We start from the raw sequence: 21,359 nt of genomic DNA on the forward strand, positions 1-21,359 counted from the left end.
AGGGCCCTCCTATATGCAATATTCTTCTCTAACTTCTCCTTATCTGGTCTAGCAGCTTGGGATGGCATAAATGTGCTATTAGTGACAGAAATCCCTTCCCTTCCTTGTCTGGAATAGAAGTTTAGGTAGCATCTATTTAGTTATAAAGTGTATCTTGCAGGAACAGGAGGTTTTGGGGCTTTTTCCTGTTACTCTCATAATAAATTTAGGTGCATTAAGTTATGCTACGATGTCTGAAAAATTTAAATTCTTCCTGGGAGTTCTTTTTCACTTTGACTCAAAGTATGTCCAGAAATTATGATTTTAAATTTTTTTTAATCTGGAATCCATTCTGTAGATGAGGCTATCAGCATAGCTTCTTATAGCTGAGAGTAACTAGAAAGAAATTGTGTAGGAAAAAAAGGTGACCACATAAGCCTACATAGGAGAACAGATGTAATGGAAGATACTGCATTTTTTGTGTCTCACTAATGGTAGATGGAAGATGAAAAGTTTTCAATTGTAGTTTCTGTTCTTGGATCAGTTTCTCTCTCTCCACCTTTTTGGTTTTGTCTTGCAGTATCCTTGGTAATAGCACAGGATTAAAATTAGCTAATGGCACTGAATCCCATGTGCGTATGAGGCACCAAGAACCCCCAGCATGGCTTGCTATAAATTCTTTGGTTTCTGCTTTCTGTGGGATGTAGATTAATCACTTTCTTTTTGAAAGTAAAACAGACAGTTCCCTGATGTATTTTTCTACTTATGTTGATCACTGTTACGCTCTAGTTTCAGTTATTGCAAATATCAGTGAGGAACCTGAACTGATTGTAAATGGTATTCTGAATAAATTGATTTATAATTTCAAACCATAATGCAATATGTCTGGTAGTGCAATTCATACTTCAAAGAATTCCCCCCTTCCTTACTATATTATGCTGCTCTTCATGTGGCAAAGATTAGAATTACAGTGGAATGAATTTAATGAAATATTTAAGCAATTATTCTAAAATTTAGGACAAACTTTCAACTAATTTGGAAGGGTTTATAGCTGTGCAAATACTGCCTGAACCGGCCTGAATCAGGGATTTGTGTGATAGCTGGTAGTTTCTTTGGGATTCAATTCAATTTCTTGGGGTTTTTTTCTTTTTTTTTTTTTAGCCCTTGTGTTCAATGCCAGAAAGTGCGCATTCCTTAAGGAAACCTAAGAACCACAGCAGTGACAGTAGCTGTGATAGTGACAGCAGTGTGTCAGAGTCGGGAGAAGAAACTGAAAAGGAAGATCACAATGAAAAAACAGAGAAAAAAGTTTCATATGATGTTGAAGAAAATAAATACAAATCTTTAGAACGATCAGGTAAGTTAAATAATCACTTTTCCAAGGAAGTCTGGCATTGATGATGAATTATATTAAATTCCTCAGTCTTTTAGAATGTGTCAACATTGTATCTCAGGGTTTAACTCTGGTTTGCTTGTTTTAGTTTCTTTAAAATGTTTTCTAAATTAACAGATATATACCATGTTATTTTTTGTTTTAGTGATGTATTGTCTCAAAGAATTTTATAATGTAGTTGCACATGTATAATGGTGCTTCTAAAATTTTATTTTTCATAGCAGCATTTATTTAGCTGAAAACTGAATTAAAAATGCTGTAATAATTAATAATGCCTTAACAAATGAGAGATACTGAATCTTCAAATATGAGATCCATTGAGCAAATTTTCTCTCCTGTTTCCATATCGTTATGGTTAGGAAACCATACACAGAAGTCACATACATTTTGACCTAAAGAGCACATGCCCTCTCTCATAAATCTCATGTGTGTTATAGTGGGTTGGAGTCTGGTTAAAGCTGAATATGAGGAAGAAATAAATGTACCTATAAGTATGTAAATTCTGTATTATTAGGGGATCTGACATGATTGACTTCTACATAGATAGTTGTTAGTCAACACACGTAGTACATCATCTGTGCACACACTGATCATATGTGTTGTTAGTTACAAAGACTGAAAAATGGGTGTTAAAAAATAATAAATAATAATGTCATTCATTTGATCTGTCTGCAGGTAGAATGAACTGCAAACCTTCAAATAAAAATGTAAAGTCTCCATCATATTCGTCCCCCACATCATCCACAGGTCCAATCCGGCGTTCTGTGAGCTGCCCTCGCTCCATATCGATCCTCACTATGCAGTCCCAGGGAGCGGAGCCGCGCCCCTTTTCAGCCAAAGCAGCTCTCCAAATGCAGCGAGCAGCCTCTGTGAACAGGTCCCACTCCTTGAGTCGTAGCCCATCTTCAGCCAGATTCTCTCAGACAGCCACCTCGGGAACTATGAACTCTTCAGGGGTGAGTTAACACAGTGGTTGCATTCAAAATGTGTTCCATTCTCTCTAAAACTCAATAAATACACTAGTAATTTTTGCAACATCAGCAAATTTGAGGTACTGTTGTCAAGATTGTTTTGACAGACACTTGAGCATACAAGATCTCTAGACCTGTGTGTGAAATGGGATGAGTGCCAGCTGTGATGTCTCAGTGTTTGTGGTGCAGCAATACAGATGTTACATTTTGTAGAAATAGGTTTCTTAAGAGAATGGGAAACCCTCACTTTCTGAATGGGAAACCTTCACTCCTAAACAGCCTTTTGAAGATAGAAAGGATCATTACTTCTCTTAAAAATTTTCTGTGATTTGTCTGGGGGCTCCTGGTTCTGAAGTAAGGCTGTACCTACCTTCAGAATCCTTACAGTAACAAAAATACATCCAGATTTCAAACCCAGTGTATAGTCCAAGGGTAAATATATTGTGCCAGAATAAAACATTAGGAAGGTTTTGTATGGCTGTCCATTGTAGAAGATGGTGAGATTAATTTTCAACCTATTAGACCTCTTTTGCATATGCTATACCTCTGCAGTAGAGCTCTACTTCCAAAGTGAACAGCTGAAAATTTATACAGTGCTTGTGGTCTTCGGGATTTGCCACTGCAGTAGCTGACTCAGAAGCCATTCTCTTTTTTAAAAAAGAAGATAAACTGTCTTGCATTTGCACCCTCTCCTTGAGACAGACAAGCAACTGGCCCAAATAATTAACAGATTAGATAAAACACTTTTAATTGTTTAGAATTTGTGTGGTTTGTTGTACTTTTCACAATGTACTTCTGGACCATGTATATTTTTTCATTTTGCTGGCAGATTGCCATCCTCTTTGGTATCTCCTTCACAGCCAGGCATTTTTTCTTTTGTGTTGGGGTGATGGAGCCCATATTCACTTATCCCTCGGCAGCGTTTGCAGGGATCAATCCCCAGCCTCACTCAGGATTGCACTGCCTGCTGGTGCCAGAGTATTTCCATTCATGCTTTGATGCCTGACCTATATATTTCATCACCCAAATAATTTGTGAGGAGATGGGGCAAAACAAATTGGCACTTTTAACCCGTATTTGCTGCCTCTCTGTATTGTGGTGAGCTTTGATTGTGAGCAATCCTTTTGTAATGCTAATTAACTTGCTTCATAGTATTTACTATCTCTAATCATCATTTTTATCTGGTAGAACGCTCATTGTCTGTTTTGCCTGTGAGGCTTTGTATAAATGATGAAAAAGGGTGCTTTTAAAATTGTGTGCTGACATCTTGTGAAATACTCCTTAACATGGTTTTCCATCTTTAAAGTCAGCTAATAGAATTGGAAAGACATTAAGATTGTGTCTTCACAACAATGTGTTAAAGGTATTTTTTATTGCATTAGCTATCTCAAGTTTAAAAAGTACCCTTTTATCATCACCGTGTACCCTGAGAGTTTAATGAGACAGTGCTAATATGGATTTTTCTATTCACATTAACTTTATATCAAATACAAATTACTGAAAGATTAAAAGCAGTCTTTTACCATCTGACGTTAAAAATGGCCTACTCGCTTAAATTAACATTAGTTAGAAAGCATACTCTCTTTTTCATTGAGAAAGCTCCACCACAGAAATGATCTTGATCTTGATGTCTAGAACAATTACTTTGGGTGATAGAGCTTAGGTCATGCTTCCTAAAAATGATGTGAATAAAATTACTTACAGAATGGATAAGAATTACTTATAATTTAGCACTGTATTCTGAATGGAACTCTGTTCATAAATATTTTTGCAACTAAGAATAATATATTATATATTACTGCTAGAATAACATTAAAATTGATAATCTGTGACTTACTAAGAAGAAATCATTTGTGCATGATAAAGTGTTAGTTTATCTGTTCTTTGGGCAAGAAAAGAGCAGTACACTGCCATTTTTTGGAGTCTGCTGAGATCCAAATGTTCTAATTGCAGGGAAACAAAATTTAAAATAAATCATTTACAGTTGGGAATTACAGACATATTCTTATAGGAGTTAGAAGCTTAAGTGGATTTCAAATTATTTGCTATCTTATTATTTCAGCCATATTAACATGTATCAAATACCAGAGTATTTTTTTTGTGCTTGAAAATATTTATCACTCACTTAATTAAAGATATCCTTAAGTATTGTAGTTGTTACAGAATACAAAGATTAGAAGTGCCTAAAAATTTTGAATTTCACTCTTGAAAAATGTTAAAATTAGATTGACTTGGTCTTGCAAATGAGAAAAAGCAAAAGTATGTGAAAGTACAGAAAGAGGATTGGAAACACTTCTAACTAGTGTGTCATGTTTTTAAGTAGACCCCAAAACCCTCCAAAGATGGTGTTCTGCCAACCCTGCAGAGGTTCAGTTCAGCGTTGGTGTAAAAACCATTGATACTTTAAACAAAACTCTGGACAACTGGAGGCCCTGTCAGACCCCTTACTGACTAAAGCAGGAGAAAAGTGGTCTTTTTAATGCTCCCTGAAATGTTGGCCCTGTGATATATTGCCTGTTTATGTTAAATTGTTGAAGTGATGCACTGAAAGGATGCTATTTATGACTAATATTTTTTATTATGTTGATTTTAAATTCAAAGTCTGTTATCTCAATTTCAAATGTATACTTTAAATTGTGGCACCATAAATATGGAATATATGTTTGTTTATTCTGTTTCAAACAAACGAACATTTTAACTGTTTTTCTTGGATTTCTTGACAACTCTCAGTAATGGTGATGCATTAATGTATGTGATATATATTAGTTCTGTATTAGATAATATGTCTATGCACTTTATTAATATATTTTATGTCACTCTAGAATTTTTTTTGGTCAAGCAAACATCTTTGTAATGTGATTTAATGGCACGCTTAAAATGTTTTCCTCTGCTTTGTGTTGGCTTTTAGAGTGAGTCTTTGCTGCAACAGAAAACAAAAGAGCAAGAAGTTGCTTTGACAAAGGAGACTCTTCTCCGTATCAATGACTTGAAAGTAAGGTTCCCAGGAAAAACAAATGAAGAATCTGAATTAATTATAGAAGATGTAAGTATCTATAAATAAGAAAGAAGAACAGACTAGACATTGTTTAGGCTACTGAAATGAAGGAAAGTAAAAAGCTCAATCTATGATTCATTAGCTCCTATGGCCTTAAAACTTCCAGAACTCAGGATAACTCAAAAGAATTTGAAAGCTTGGAGCTTTGCATCCTTTCTGACCTTAAAAGCACAGCACTGAAAACATTCCTGTGTCCTTATAAAATATGTGAGAAATAATCAGGAGGGTTAGGAAAATTCAGTTTTTCATTGTAGAGAGAGTTCAAACTTTTAAGTGAGCCAAGAAGAATGTTGCAATTCATATTTCATCTGATATTGTTAAAACAGACCCTGACCTGTTTAACTTGCTCTCAAGCAGGCATACTAGAGAACTCAGAACTGTATGCTGCAGGCAGAATGGAGGTTAGGGGGTCATAAAGAACACCAGTCTCATGTGCTTTTTTGGCTCTTGTAGTCTACCAAATTCACCTTTCTCACATCTAATGTTGTCCTGAGCCTTGTAGTTTAGTATCGAAGACATGTGAAACAACGCCAAAATAAAGGTCAATTAAATCCCAATACTTGATATATAAACAGAAATGGCACGGTGTCTAAATACTTTGTAAATATTTAATGCGAAGAAGCTAACAGGATGGAAAAGAAAAAAATAAAGATGGATGTTCTCTTGTCATTTTAAAAGGAAAATTGAAAGGATTCAAACTAACCTGTGCTCTGATGTAGTGAGCACCGTCCTTGATCTGTTAAAATTAATCTGATTTGTTATCTGGCCAGAAAGGACCTGAGCTCTGTGAGCTTCCAGAATGCTGATTATGTTTCTAGCAATCTCTGCAGCTACACTGGAGTGGGAAGGAATTCTTCTGTAGTGATGGTTGATTTGGTGCTGGTGGAAGACAGTGCTCACCACCAGCAGGCTGGGTTCCCAGCAGCAGGGCTGGAACCCTCCGTGAGACGCTGTCCCCGATGCCCCAGTGCGCGGTTCTGCGTGAGCCGGCTGCGAGCGCTCATCTGGCGCTGCTTCCTCGCACAGCGCCAGCCTGGGGAGCCCCACGCCTTCTTGGGGCACAGCTCTTGTAAAATTCATCTGGCCATAACCAATTCCTGATGGGAAAGAGTTCATCACGGAGGAAAACGAGTGCTGGCGAGACAGAACTTGTTGAAGGTCTGGAGTAGAGTAGGAAGATAAAATAATAAAACAAGAATAAAACAAGAACAAACATGTATGTTTGCAGCTTGAGCTATTTTGGTAGCACTTATATTTTGTGAGAGGAGAGTGTTGCAGTTCATATATGATTGTTTATCATATATGATTTCCAGGTATGTCCAATGTCCCATTTGCAGCAAAACCCCTCACTATTTAAATAGATCAGCAGTTATGCATTCTTGAGCTTACTACTCTCAAAAAATCTGGGCTGAGTCAGTCAAGACAACTTTCTAACTGCTTTGTAGTGTATGATTGTCAGAATCAGGTAGAAAAGAGGGTGGTATTAACTGAAGCATCACACAGATCTTTGCAAATGTTGCCCCACATAATTTTGCTATTTGTTTTAGAGAAAATTTCTCACAGCAGTCTTTAAGATGCTCACATTTTTAAGGGTTAGGAGTGATCGTGATTGAAAGACCAGCTTTCAGTTGTTTTCATGTGTATTTTTTATCTTGTGTTTTACAATGACCACAGATTATGGATAATTGGAAGTATCATAAAACAAAAGTCTCATCCTATTGGTTGGTAAAACTGGATTCAGCAAAGCAACGAAAAGTAAGTGACATATTTCATTTTCAGGAGGTCATCTAAAGTAGATGCATAGCAGTGCTTCTACTGGTGTTTAGCAGTAGCTGGGAGGGACTTGAGATGCTAAAATGTAGACTATTGGTACTAACATAGATGTGCATTAATTCAATTAAAAGACATTATGCTCCATATTTAGAGAAGCATGATTGTTCTGGATTATAATTTAAAAATCAATTTCTCAAAAAATTAGTCTTCTAAAAAAAAGGCAAACGAATGAATGATTAGTGCTTACATACCTAAGTTCTAGCTAATGTTCTTAGAAAGGTATTCACTTGGCAGATTTGATTGATAAGGGCTACACCAGTCAGCAGTTTCAGACCAGGCATATTAAAACTCCATTAGAGGTAGTGATACTCACTTGGCTGTTGGAGTATTTGACCCACAGTATTAGAAGAGATCGTGCTGAATAAAAAATGGACCTACCAAGCAAAGAATTTTCTCCTTTAAGCGTTATTTCAGAAAGCCTCCCATAGAGGGTGGTTCTGCCCTTTATTTGACTGGCAGTCATGTTAAACCAAGGGCACATGTACAAAGTCAGGATGACAGAGATTGATGTGCCAGGTTGTTACCTGCAAAAACTGCACAATCAGAAATGTGGACTTTTTGCTCTTCTTGTGAGGACATCATTTACAACTTTAGGAGACTTATAATTCCTGAAGCACTAGTGAGCCCTTCATCTTTGCTTGCAATGGAAATGATTTGCCTTTTTTAAAAACTGCTTTTAACCTCAATCCCTTCAAGCAATCAGATAGTTATTCTTAGAAGGGTAGTTTATAAAAACGGATTAAATTTGACAATGACATTGCAGCTGAGGACTGCCAAATGTCTTTTGTTGATTTGAAAGAAGTATGTTTTATATTCCAGTGAGGTGGGTGAAGGAGAAATGAGCGAGGTGGAGAATATTTATGCAAGTAAGAAATCTGTCTCAAAGGTACCTTTTGCAACTTTGTGAAATACAAAACAGAATCTCAGTCCCCTTCACTCTTACTTACTGCGAAATTCTAACACACAAGAAGAAAATACCTGGGCAATGTACTAGATTGCACAATGTTCCTACATGACAGCTGTATTTGCTTAACAATTATTCCACATGATATAGAAAAATTAAACTTAAACTTATATTCTTAGTGTAATGTTCTGGCATTACAGCATAGGTATTGGAGGCATTCAGAAGTAAGTTGAGAATAAACCAATTAAAGCAATTCATGCTAAAAAAAATTTAACCTCTAAGACTTTCAATAAAAAGAGATTTTGGTATGGGAGGAGTTATGACTGCTTCATGTTGCATCACTTTACATAATTTCTTTAAAAGTGTTTTGATGGTTACCAGAGGGTTTTGAATATGCCCTTTCATAACATCTTGTTCTGTTATACCTAGATAATTTGTTTTGTTAAAGTAAATGATGTAAATTAAAGAGAAAAATGAAGGCAAGCTAGGGAAATTAATTTAGAAAAATGAAGATATAGGTTTCATGAAGTTCCAGCCCTTGTGCAATGCCTTGTCTCTTTTCTGAAATGGATGATTTTTTGCCATGTTTGCACATAAAGGACAATTAACCAGCACATTTCCTGCACTGGCATATTGGCAATATCAGCACAGTAAAAACAGGAGAAAGATTTTTTTTTCCAGAGTACTTGGCAGTCTGTGGCTTGCTCTAAGATGTTCAGTTCTTAGTTTTCTTCAACTCCAGGTACTACAGTAAAAGGAAAAGCTCTACAGTGGCATCGTTGTTTTTAGCTTATGTCTTTTGGACTAGTGAGAGAGCCAATACAGGGTGGTATTGTTCTTTTTCACTCAAGGAGATATTATTTGTCAGTGTAAAACTGCAAAGAAATGCAGGGCTGATTCTTATGTGCTTTAGGGACTGAGTTGTTTCAGATGTGTGTTTGACCACAGACAGCAGCCGTGTGTGTGGGAATGCCTTGGACAGGTGAGACACAAGGAAAAGGGCTTGGGAAGCATGAAGGCAGATGCTGCTAAGGAAGTGTCTGAAAGTCTGAGCCTGTCCCGCAGTCACGGCACAGTCCAAAACCTGGGTTTAGCTCCTGCTATCACAAAAAAAGATCAGTGCCCTTAGGTTTTAATATCTTACTCCTTCTATCTCGCTCTTTGGGAGGACTAGGCCATGGGAGTGGGTTTTAGTGCATTAGATACCTGCATTCATAACCACTCCCAGCAGAGAGGACGGTATTGTATTTACTTTGGGCTATTATGTACATGGAATTACTGCAAGACCTGTGCATGCAGACTAATCTCAGGTCTTCAAAAAGAGTTTAAATAACATGGAAAAAAAACATATTTCATCAAGGCTGTCATTATTAGGTATCTATAGATTTTCTGCCCATTGGGCATACTAAACAGCTTCCTTGTGCTATTGCAAGCATTTTGTACATTTAAGCTTTATTTCCTTCATTGTCAGACAATTTATAAATAACAATTTTTTATGTAGAATCTAAAAATTGCAATTCCACAGCATTCTTCCATAATTTACTGTTCTACTAAATCTCTTTCACCTTTTGAGAACCATGATTCACTACATGAATCAGTTTGTCTTACATATCTGAAAGTTTCCAGGGAAAGCATTGTACCTTCTAATTTATAAAATCTTACACCAAATTAGCAAATACCCCCATCTGTTTACTACCCACTTGAGGGTGATTGTTTTTTTGGAAGATGCTGTTATGCAAAAAAGGCAGAGAGGGTGTTTCCTTTGAAGGAAATTTCATGGATTTAACTGGCTTTTCTGTTGATAGTTTACATGCACTGTAGGCTTTTTTATAGGACAGATTTTACACTGTTCAGAGTGTCAATATGTGGTCTAAATACTACTTTGGTCACAAAAATATTCCCAGATATATTGATAGTATCTAAATAGACAGAATCCAAGACACTCTGGAGTCTTGAATCTCTCCAGGGATTATGAAGGGAACATAGAGGGCTTGGTGAAGAGAATGTCCAGATATTTAAAAGCAGGCACGATAAATCCCACCTTCCTTCCATGTCCCAGTTCAGTGGGATGTGCAAAGGTGTATCCAGGACTCTGGTAAGTTGGATGTGCAGCTGTCTAGCACTATACTGAATGCAGCTCAGCCTTTAAGCTCTTGCATTTAAATGTAGTCCATATGTAATAAATCCATGGTGTGCTGATAAATGTTTCTATTTTAAATACCTTGCTGATTATTTTCTTACTGATTTCACCACTGTCTCTTGCCAGGTACACTAATATGGTTTGATATAGGGTAACATTGAACTTAAACAGGCATTAAACCAAAGGCAGTTTGTAGTTTTCCAGGACATTTTAGTTCTTTATAAAATAGATTTTACAAGGGAGTGGGAAAAGAAGACATACAGTGCTTGGGTTAATTAAGTTGCTTCCAGTCTTTAATTGACACAATTAAAGACTAGAATTTGTTTCTTTTTACCCTTTCTGTCATTTAAACGAGCTAGTATTATTGAACAGACTGAAAAAACAGAAATAAACTTTTCAGTAATAAAATTAAAATACTTTGATTTGGCTTTGCAAAATGTTACTAACAGAAAGAACATATAATAATAAAAAAGTTAGCTGATGACTGCACAGAAATGAATGTAGGAATGTAGAGGGATAGCTGTCTGTATGCATGCTGGGCATCAGCCATCAGCTGGGTTTTGGTTTTGAAAAATGTCTTTGATTTACTTGGAATGCTCTTTCCTAGGTTTTGGATATAGTCAGGACAAGTGTCCGTGCAGTTCTACAGCACGTCTGGAAAGCTCCGGACATTGAGAATCTCCATCTCTACCGTCTATTTAACCGGCTGTTTAATCGCTTACTTTGGAGCCACGGCCAAGGTCTATGGAACTGTTTCTGTAATTCAGGGTAAGCCGATTTTTCTTTTCTTCTTCTTCATAACTTCACAATTACAATCAATGCTGACATATTTTATTGCTCATTTTCACTCACAAGAATGATGTCATACACTGAACTTGTTTTAAAAGCACCTTAAGATATATAGTAGAATTAAATCTAGCAATCAAGGCCAACCTTTTCAGAAATGGAATCAAACCTTTAGTAATGTATTTACAAATTTAAAAATCTAAGGAAAAAAAATCTAATATTCAAAATATTTTAGCCTTAAGTCAACTCTTTTTCTGGAGCAATCAGAATGGTGCATGATTTTAAAGCCAGACCACTGTGTCAAACATGGACTTGCCATCAACAGAAATCACAGTATCTATTTGTACTCCAGATCATAAGGATAGTTCAGTCACAAGTGCAGCTGACATCTCATGCCAGATGCAATGTCACTTCTGTGATTTACTAATAAACAGTTCAAACTTCTGTGCTTGATTATATTCACTGTTTCCCATAGTGGTAGAAAGTTAAGTATATGCAGAATATTGAATGTCCGTGTAAGCAGGTCTTTTTGGTTTGGGTAGCAAATACAAGTTTTTTACAGGGAAGAAAAGATCTGGACAAGTAAACAAGTTCAATAACTTATACTTCAGAATCTACCTTCCTGAAATCAAAGGCATTGGTAGAAATATAGATTGGGGGATCATATCAAGGGTATTAACCAATTGTTCCCACACACCAATTTATTCATAAAATAAGAATACAAAATTTTAAATATGAAATATATTGCACACAAAAAATAACATTTTCTCTGTTAGTATATAAATGTATAAAGAATGGAGGGGGGGCATTTGTTAGCTTGCATAAGTTGTTCTAAGAGATGTATTGAAAATGAACTACAACAATTAATATGCTGCTGGATATTGTATGGACAAAGGAATCAAGTCAATATGTTGTTCACATATAGTCATTTATCATATGTGGAGAACTTGCACATTATCCTTGTTAATTGTTTCCCAAGAAAATGGATCACAAGAAGAAGAGGGATCTGAGGGACCCAAAAGATCAACAGGTCTTTTATCATCATCACATTACTGAAGGCTTGTTGTTGTGCAAGCTGTTAGGATTCTTTACAATTTTTTCTTTCCTTCATGCTAGCAGAGGTGCGTAAAGTCTTGAGTACAAGCTCAATTCTTTTGTTGTCATAAAATATTATAAGTGGAGTTATTATTTGAAAAAGATTCAGTTCCTTGTAAGAGGAGTTGTTATATAAAAGATTCTAAAAATACTGTAGAATATATAAATATCCAGTATGTATAACTATCACTATGCATGTAAAACACTTGTTACAGATAATACAGAATTCATGGAAGAAAACAAAAAGGCTGTTTGCACCTTGCCAGTATGTTGTTTATTCAGTTATAACCATCCTTCTAGCCCCATAACACACAACTGAGAACTCATGGCAGTACCTCTGTAGCAGAGAGGTCAACTTTTCATCACTCTTCCCCAAGAGTTCATTGTGCCATTTTAAAGAATTGGAATAAACAGATTGGAATAAACATAGGGTGTGTGTAGAATTTGGAGAAACATGTTGGGAAAGAGGAATTAATGTGCTGATTCAGAAACAACATTACTATATGAAAATCCATTAAGGAGTGTAGCGTGTTCACTATTCATAAGATATATGTCTGGGGAGAAGAATGGAGCTAATGGCCTTATGGTTTCCTCTTGATGGTTAGATCTCTGCTAGGTATGTGCTATTTTAATGAAAAGAAAGAACAAAGAAAATCTCTGTGAAAAAAAGGTGATGTAAAGGGTTTTATAAAGGTTCATTTGTTTTACTGTATAATAAACAACTAAAACTAATAGAAAAAAACTAGAAGAACTAGTTGACTTCAGATGATTATAAAAATAATAACACATGATTGACCACATTGCACAATCCAGTATAATACTCTTTTTTTTGTATCTGGTGAGGAGTATGTGATTTCTTACTAATGTATGGAAGATAAAGTTACAGCATAACCAATTAAATTTAGCAAACAGAATTCTGATCCCTGTTGATTGCAGTATAATGGAGAATAAACTGAATCTGTCTAACACATGGAGGAAGTTGCACAGGCACATTTATATGAAAGTTCATTAAAATTCATGTGTATTTTTCCAAATCTCAGCTTTTGTTATGAGGGTAACTATCTAGTATTAGTTCATAGTCAGTCACAGTTGCAGCAGGCCATATATTATTTGTCACTGAAAAAATGCCACTTAACTGTAGAAAAGTTATCACCAAGTCCAGAACCTAAGGAATTTATCAGGAAAGTTTCTTCTACAGGATTTCTGAGTGAATGGAGTGAATTATAATATAATTATGTGTAGCAATGTGAATCTATTGAAGGAATGTAATACTTGGACTGTCATCTTGCTACTTTCTACCGACATGACTTCATGAGGAAAGACTGAAGACAATAGATTAATTTCTATATAAAAATACATATGGACAGTTCCCAGACAGAAAACAGTTGAGAAAAATATATTAAAGAAAAGTAGTAGTATTACTCAATGATCTTAAGAGCTCATTTCCAACCTAAATGATTCTATGATGATTCAGTTTGTGAAATTAAAGTTTTGATGTATACAAACAATACTTAAACAATTGTATGAATAATAATTAAAGACAAATGCTTGCATCATTGAAATTTATGTTTGCAATGAAAATTCAGTAGGACTGAATGTTTTCAGCTGGAACATACCATCTAGACAGAGGAGCCAGGCTGACAAATCAGTTAGCTATCCATACAGCTCATCTTTTAGTCATAAATGGTTTTAATTCCATCCTAATCATAGAATCATTGATTCATAAAATATTAAGGGGTTGGAATGGACCTTATAGATTATCTAGTCCCAGCCCCCAGCCATGGACAGGGACACCTTCCACTAGACCAGGTTGCTCAAGGCCTTTTCCAACCTGGCTTTGAACACTGTCAGGGCTGGGGCATGCACAGCCTCCCTGGGCAAACTGTGCCAGTGTCTCACCACCCTCACAGTGAAATGCAGCTCAGTTAAAAAAAATCTTAATAGGCAGGAGTGAGCTTGCTGGTTCTGTGATGTTGTTTGAAGGATGAACTTTCTACATGGGCATTGTGAAATCTACTGCTGCTCTCTGTGGGCAAGGCTAAATCGGCCTGGATGCTATGTTGAAGCAGATGCAGCAAATTTTACTCACTCTGTGAAGTGCTTCTTTCATATACAAACAAAAAAGCTCAAGCTTACAAACCGTCTGTGCTAGTGGATAATAATTTTGTCCAAAAAAGTCTTCACAATCACCACGTTGCCTTTTAAAACAGATTGAATTATGTATAATATGGTCAGAATTTTGCACAAACAAGAATGCAGAGATGTATGCAAAGAACTATTTATTGTAGTCTTCTGTGCTGAAACACACCTGGTTTATATGGATGTCGTAGGCCTTGGTGGCATTTTTTCCGTCAAAGAAAAATGGCTTCTTAAGAAAACAAAAGGAATTTTTCTATAGATGTACTCTGCAAGTTGCACTTAAGTGTAGATCACCAACCCATGTGGCCAGAGGAAATAATAAGCAGTATTCGAATGACTAAACTGAAAGACTCTCTTCATATGATTTTTTGGATAAGGAAGCAGAACACATACTAATCTCCTGTAAATTAATTTCATACTTATTTCTTAGTATCATGTACTTAAAGAAAAGTATTATTATGCTGTGTGGACATTTAGAAATAATTTATTACTTTTATTAGTTCCTTTAATTCCTTTTAACAGGTGGTAGCCTGTTAAAAATAGTAAGTGTTTTGTGTTATTCCTGTTGTAAGACAAATATACAATTTTGTGACCATAACTCTTTATGTGCTAAACCGAAGTAATGGCTCTGTAATCACTTCAGGGAACAAACCAAATGAAAAATGGCAGTGGATATTTCCCATATAAAGATTAATTTCTTACTTTGTGTTTTGGATTCCGCATCTGCCAGTATTTGTGTTAAATAGTATAAACCTTTCCTGTACCTTTCCTGCAAGGTTGTGCTTTTTCTCTTGTTCCTCAGTTGTTAAATCTGATATAAAGCAATAAAGCTCTTAGATTGCAATTTGTGACAGAGACCATGAATTTGTTTCTTTTTCCATAATAGGAGCTCTTGGGAAACCACATTTAGTAAAGGCTCAGAGGCGCTGACTCCGGAGCAGCTCCAGTGCTGCCAGCGAATAGTTCAGCTTTGTAAACACTGCCTGCTGGTAGTTTACAAACACTCATCAGATGCAAGAGGATCCCCAACTGGGATGAGCCACCACTGGGATGATACAAGGTATAAATTTGAATATTTTCCTCCTAAGTTATATGTATAAAGAATAGTACTGGAACAGGTTTTATTCCATGTTGCTACCACTAAATTTTTCCTTAAGTCTGGTTTCCTCTGTATTTAAGAAAAAAGCCCACCAAACTCCCCAGCATATCCCTTGATCCTGACTTTTGGTCATTCCAATATCACTGCCTCAGTCATGAAGTGCTACCAAAAGAAAACTTGACATACACATCTTGTATGTCTTATGAAACTTCTGTGAACTTGTGTACATCTTGTACACTTATTAAACTCTTGACTGCCTACTGCCTAATTAGCTGCAGCAAAGGCTTTCCAGAAAGTGAACTGAAAATCTCCTTTCTTCCCCTTCTCAGATCCCTCAAAGTCAGTGTTTCCAGATTTGCATTCCTAGAGGTATCCTAACATGTCAGATACTTCTGGCTTCACATTCGCAGTGGGCTGCCATAGGGGCACAGCTCCAGCCAAGGGTCAGGTAAGTGCCATCTGATTTACTGTGTTGCACAGTTTTGCAAAGTTGGTTTCCAAAAACTATAGACCAAAAGTTTTATTATTCCATTTTATGGAGCATAAATATATTTTCAAACCTTGCAAAACAGCATCATATAGTAAAATAATTATTTGGCACTTACTTGATTCTCCATTGGCTGGTTTAGTTCCCCAACTGGATACAATAGAGGTTATAATATTATCAGTGTAGGGATTACTGAGAATGCTCCAACTATGGCAGTCAATAATTTGCAATTAAACAGTCACAGACAGAGAATTAAATGTCAGTTTTAAATTACTTAGAATCCAAATTCTATCCCATTTTAATTATTGTGTATATAAAAATCCCAAATGCTTTGTTTATATAAAATATCTTGCAAATATTGTTTCATAGAAGGGCTTTGTGATTTAAGCATTATGTGAAAAACAAATTTTTGATATATTATCTATTAAACTTATTTTATTACTTAATTGCTTACTTGTTATAGCTCAGATTAGTTATTTGATACACTGGACCCATGCATTATTGACATGTGGATCTTAAGACACTCTAACATAATTTAAAGCCAACCAGAAACTAAATTTGTTTGATCACAGCAAAAGCAGAAGTATGTTAGCCACAAAGCAATCATATTCAATATTAACAGCTCCTGAGTAATAGCAGAGTATGGTAAAGTCATTTGGATTAGCTAAGACTAGAAAATCTCAAAGTTTTTATTGCCTTTATAGTTAATGCTGCAGAAAATTTTACATCATGACCAACCACAAGTTATTCAAACAGATCAGATTACTGTAATGTACTAAATTAACAGGCTTGCCTTTGGAATGCAATGAAAGGGATGGTCCAAGAGAACTTTCTCATCTCCAGTTTCTGTATTTCTTTGGCTGCTGAATGGTAGCTATTCATAAACTTCATAGGCTGGAGGAATCTAAGCCCTCTATATCCTAAATATCAGTAATGGAGTGTCAAGACAACTCTGATTAAAGTTACAGTTAAATGTTTCATCTAGACATGAATATAGCAGTATGACAGTTAACCATGATATTCTGAATTTGTGAAATGAAAGACACACATGGAAATAAATTCTCTTGTCTGTAACAGTCCACAATTGTAATGAACTACTTTTCTACAAGTGGGAGAACCACAATACCAATTCACTTTTCACATAGGTTTCTGTTTTTAATGAATCTCCACTACTAATAATAGTTTTCCTGACTCTCCATAAAATTGTGTGGTGAAAGAAAATATTTCAGTATAATGAAATAAATGTATGAAAATTCAATTTTTTCAAGACTTTATAAAATCTAATTTGAAGAACTTTGTTTTTTTCTGAGCACAAACAAATTTTTTATTTTGTTTGTGTTTAAGAAACAAATGTTTGTGAAACTAAAGCTCTCACAGTTTACAAATAGATAGCTCTTTAGCTGGGAAAATTTATTTGTACAGGGACAGATAAAAAGATAATGAAAACTGCCACAGAATTCTTTAATAACTTCTCAAATTTCTTTTCAATTCTATCTCTTAACTGGAAACCCACTAAGTAAATGAAACAACAGGATTGCTCAGAAACCATACCAAAGTCTCTTAAAAAAATTAGCTAAAATCAAACTGTGTAAAAAGTCATAAATTAACCTGTGTTACAAAAAAAAAAAAATAAAATCTACAACTAAGTCCTTACAGCTTGCTAAATGACCTTATCTATTACATGGCATATTCTCTGGGAAGTACTGGAGTTTTTTACTGTATCATCAGGCAAAGGTAGGACTAGGTCTGGTGACACAGTGAAGTGTCAAGCTCACCAAAAACCCATTCCAAATCAGACTTTATTTTTTCTTTAAAAAATAAATTCTTTAAAAAACATGTTGGTGGTAAGGTTTTTCTCAAGCTCTAACAAAGCACATGTGTACACTTTCTCATATAGATTGTTCCTCTTGACACAGTGCTGCTGTTTCTATCCATGGAATCAGTCTGACCAGTCTTTTAACTTATTTGTCATTAATCAATATGATTCACTAGAATTGCACAACAATTTTTAAGCAATAATTTATACAATGTGTTGTGTTAATCCATCCTAACACTGACATAATTCATTGTGAAATTCTGATTTAGTATTGATGTTATTTTTGCACACTTTATTGACTTCTACAATTAACTTTTAGTTAATTAGAGCATGAAAATATTTAAGAATTAATATTAGGCATACAATAAACTGCTGTTTGTATTTTTAGATTAAATACAAGCTATACAGTTGCCTGAATTTAAAAGGCAAATAGTCACTGATGTGAATTGAATTACTATGTTGTAGGATCATTTCTTCCTTTACTACAGTAGTGATAACATGTCTATTCTTAGAACATTAGACATGGAAATCTTGGTGTTTAATCTTTTTTTTTTTTTTTTATGATCCAACTTTTTATAAGATGGTTTTTTGCCCAGTTTAAATTAAGCAAGATTCTGATGTTTACACAGGATTCCATTGTTTATTTATTTAATGGCTGGAAACATAAAACTGGAAAGATGTTTGACCCTCATACAACAGAGTTTAGATTCCTTTTCTGAGTTAGTTTGTGCCTATTGCCCTCTGTGTTTCGTAAACAGCATTTACTGTACTGAGTTTCCTGCACACACCAATCATAAAGTCTGGCACATTAACAACTACTTCTTTTGCTCTTGAATGTTGCTTTGTCTGTAAACTTTGCTGTATTTTTCATATCCTTTCTAGGTGTTTATTGCCAAGACCTTCACTGTTCATCCTGAAACCATCCTCATCCAAACTTAGCTGCAGTCCATCTGGATCGCCTCGCCCTAACCTTTTGTTCACACACAGATACAGCCACTTGTGAAGTAAAAGGAAATTGCTGTTGTAAATAACAGCAATTTCTTTTTTTTTTTTTTAAACTTGTGATGGAGCTAAACATAAGCACTGTTATATATTTCTTACCATCATATTATAATAAAATTTAGCTGAAAACCTACTGTAAAAGCATAGCTTTTCTGGGAACATAATAAACCTTGTTAAGTTGTTTACACACACATGTGAATGTGTAGATCTTGCTAGGTTTATAAGTAACTCCTTCCTACTAGAAATGTTATTTTTGCTGCAGAATATATAAAATGGAATCGTTCTGGAAGATTCTATACAGTATTACATTATTTTGTAAGTACAATACTTTGACTTGAAAATTATTTATTGTAAACTGTATTATTATTTATTGTCTCAAATGTCCTTTAACAAAGCAGATAATTAGAAAACTCTTGCAGAACAGTAAATCTGTAACAGTTATCAAAAATAATCTGATCATGGATATGTTATCAAAAATAACCTGTTCTTGGATATGTTTAAAATAAACCCCAAAACTCTGTAAGCCAAACCTAAAGCAGATATATTTTTATTTCTCCTCTGAAATGACAAGATCTATTTAATACTGCTATTTTTCTTAAAGGACATGATATAGTATCCTTTAGCCAAAGTGAAGGCATCTAGTACACAAACAGTAAAATATCAGTTTAGGCATTCACTTCCTAATTGGATTCTTGTAATAAAATGGAAGCCAATGTTTGTTTCCAGGTTTTCATTCACATTACCTGTATCCTGTGCCTTTAGGTTTCCTTTGGGAGCAAGCAGTCATCCTCAGCTCCACACGCATGCATAGTGCATAGTTTTTCTGTTACACTGCCTAAGTAGTAAAGCAGACATTTTTAGGAAATACTGCAGCTGTAATGTATTATTTAAAACTTAAACTAATTGGTTTGTTGTAGTTTTTAGCATGCAATCCAGTACCTACTGTAGAATGTATCTTTGCAATGGACAGTATTTTCTAGATTGCTGACACCTTTAAATGTTGGAAATCTAATTCACTAGAAAGCTCTCATTCAGGTCTAGATTTCTGAGACTGGCTGAATAGCACAAAACCAAAATAAGCCAGAGCAGGAACCTAGTATTTACAGGATTTGTAGCCTGAAAACATCATTTGGGTTTTGATACATACAGCCATTTATCCCACTCAGCATTGTGCCATGTGAGCCTTATTCATTAGAGAAATAATTATTAAAGAAATCAGTTACTCTAGATTTAAAAATAATTAAGTTTTTTATTTGAGTGAAGAACAGAGTAGTTATTATTTACCAAAGACTCGTGTACTTATGAATCATTTAACCCTGAAACGTGTTTGTAAATTATCAATGTATTTTAGGTATACTTTAAAAATAATTTGGGAGCTAATTATCCTCAGGAGCAAATATGTTAGTGTTTTTTGATATCCAACAATTTAAGACAAAATTTAAGAGACTTAAGAGATTTCAGATTGAAGTTGTATGGAAATTATTTTTTAAGAAGTTTTAGTCATAGGATATATAAAAACTGGAAATTTGGTTGAGATTTTTGATGCCTGTGCTGTAGTGCCTCAGCTCTAGAATTGCAGAATATATAACAAGAATATTTGTAAACAAATAAAAATACCCTCTTGCAATTACCAGGTCAAATCAGTCTTTTGGTCTGGTAAAGACTTTTTAATTTTTGTGGTAATACTAGTTCAGTAATATAGTATGTTCACATTAATTGTATATCTCTTTTGATCCATACAGTGACTATTAATGCATACTCTGGTTATCTGTAACATCTAATAAAAGCTGTAAATTTTCTCTTCTTGGAGGAGGCTTCCATTGCATTCTACTTTTGGCCATAAGATCAGCTTCCAGCTTAGCTTGCCAGACTCTAACAGAGCTTTAGGACAGGAGGTTCACATGTCTTTTTATTCCTAAACTTCACTATATGATTTCTATTTTCGAATGCCAGTGCTGGGCCAGGTCAGTCTGTACAGAATACTCTGCCAAAAGAAAGAGGGCTACTAACCATACCTATGGACAAATCTAGGAAAAAAAATTCATTTAGCATGTACAAAAGTGGACCAGATGGTGGTTTACGTCTGACATGACTTAATATATTTGTATTTCTGATAACCTTTCCTAAAGTGGTCATGTGTTCCTAATATAATGTGTGAATCAATACCTTCAATAAACATTATGCTACACTTGGCTGCAGCTCCTCAGAACCAGCGCGTGTGCTCTGCGGGTGAATTACGGGCTGCACCTGTAGCCCAGCTCCAGCGAGTGCCCTAGGTGGAAGCAGTTACCCCTTTCCTCTGCAAAACAGCCGCAATTTGCTTTGTGATCACACCAGTGGTTCCAATAAGTCTTAATTAGTGGCCGTAAGCTCCTGCAGCCTTTTGACCAGCAGGTCTGCCTGCCCCTCGTCCTGGCACCCGGGCTCTGCTCAGGGAGCAGCAGCGAGCTCATGGAGCGCGGCCCTGAGGGCAGCCCCGCAATGTCCGCGCTAGCGCAGCGAGATCCCGGCTCTGTTTCCAGGTGCCGTGTGATGCCAAGCAAGGGAACACAGAGATGTCACCAGCGGTGATCTTTACCCGGTTCCGACACGACTGGAATGAGGTATTTAATGGTTCTGTGCGGTGTATCACAGCACCTGGAACGCGTCCGGTGCGTGCC

The 21,359-nt window shown here is 35.6% G+C and overlaps 1 protein-coding gene across 6 annotated transcripts in view; it reads left to right on the forward strand.

Moving 5' to 3' along the window:
* Positions 1 to 20,887, forward strand: part of TTLL7 (tubulin tyrosine ligase like 7) — a 65,213-nt gene extending 44,326 nt beyond the window's left edge. For 3 of the 6 annotated variants that reach the window (XM_059478315.1, XM_059478317.1, XM_059478316.1), the window contains 7 exons: positions 1,141 to 1,336; positions 2,048 to 2,328; positions 5,252 to 5,386; positions 7,073 to 7,153; positions 10,883 to 11,043; positions 15,182 to 15,355; positions 18,580 to 20,887. In XM_059478315.1, the coding sequence (XP_059334298.1) occupies positions 1,141 to 1,336; positions 2,048 to 2,328; positions 5,252 to 5,386; positions 7,073 to 7,153; positions 10,883 to 11,043; positions 15,182 to 15,355; positions 18,580 to 18,700 (1,149 nt within the window). In that variant the 3' untranslated portion in view covers positions 18,701 to 20,887. Of the gene's footprint in view, positions 1 to 1,140; positions 1,337 to 2,047; positions 2,329 to 5,251; positions 5,387 to 7,072; positions 7,154 to 10,882; positions 11,044 to 15,181; positions 15,356 to 15,723; positions 15,843 to 18,579 lie in introns of all 6 variants that reach the window. The other 3 variants (XR_009418980.1, XM_059478318.1, XM_059478319.1) reach the window with 3 other exon arrangements.
* Positions 20,888 to 21,359: the final 472 nt, after the last annotated feature.

Source organism: Ammospiza nelsoni, chromosome 9 (assembly GCF_027579445.1).
Source record: "Ammospiza nelsoni isolate bAmmNel1 chromosome 9, bAmmNel1.pri, whole genome shotgun sequence".
NCBI lineage: Eukaryota > Metazoa > Chordata > Aves > Passeriformes > Passerellidae > Ammospiza > Ammospiza nelsoni.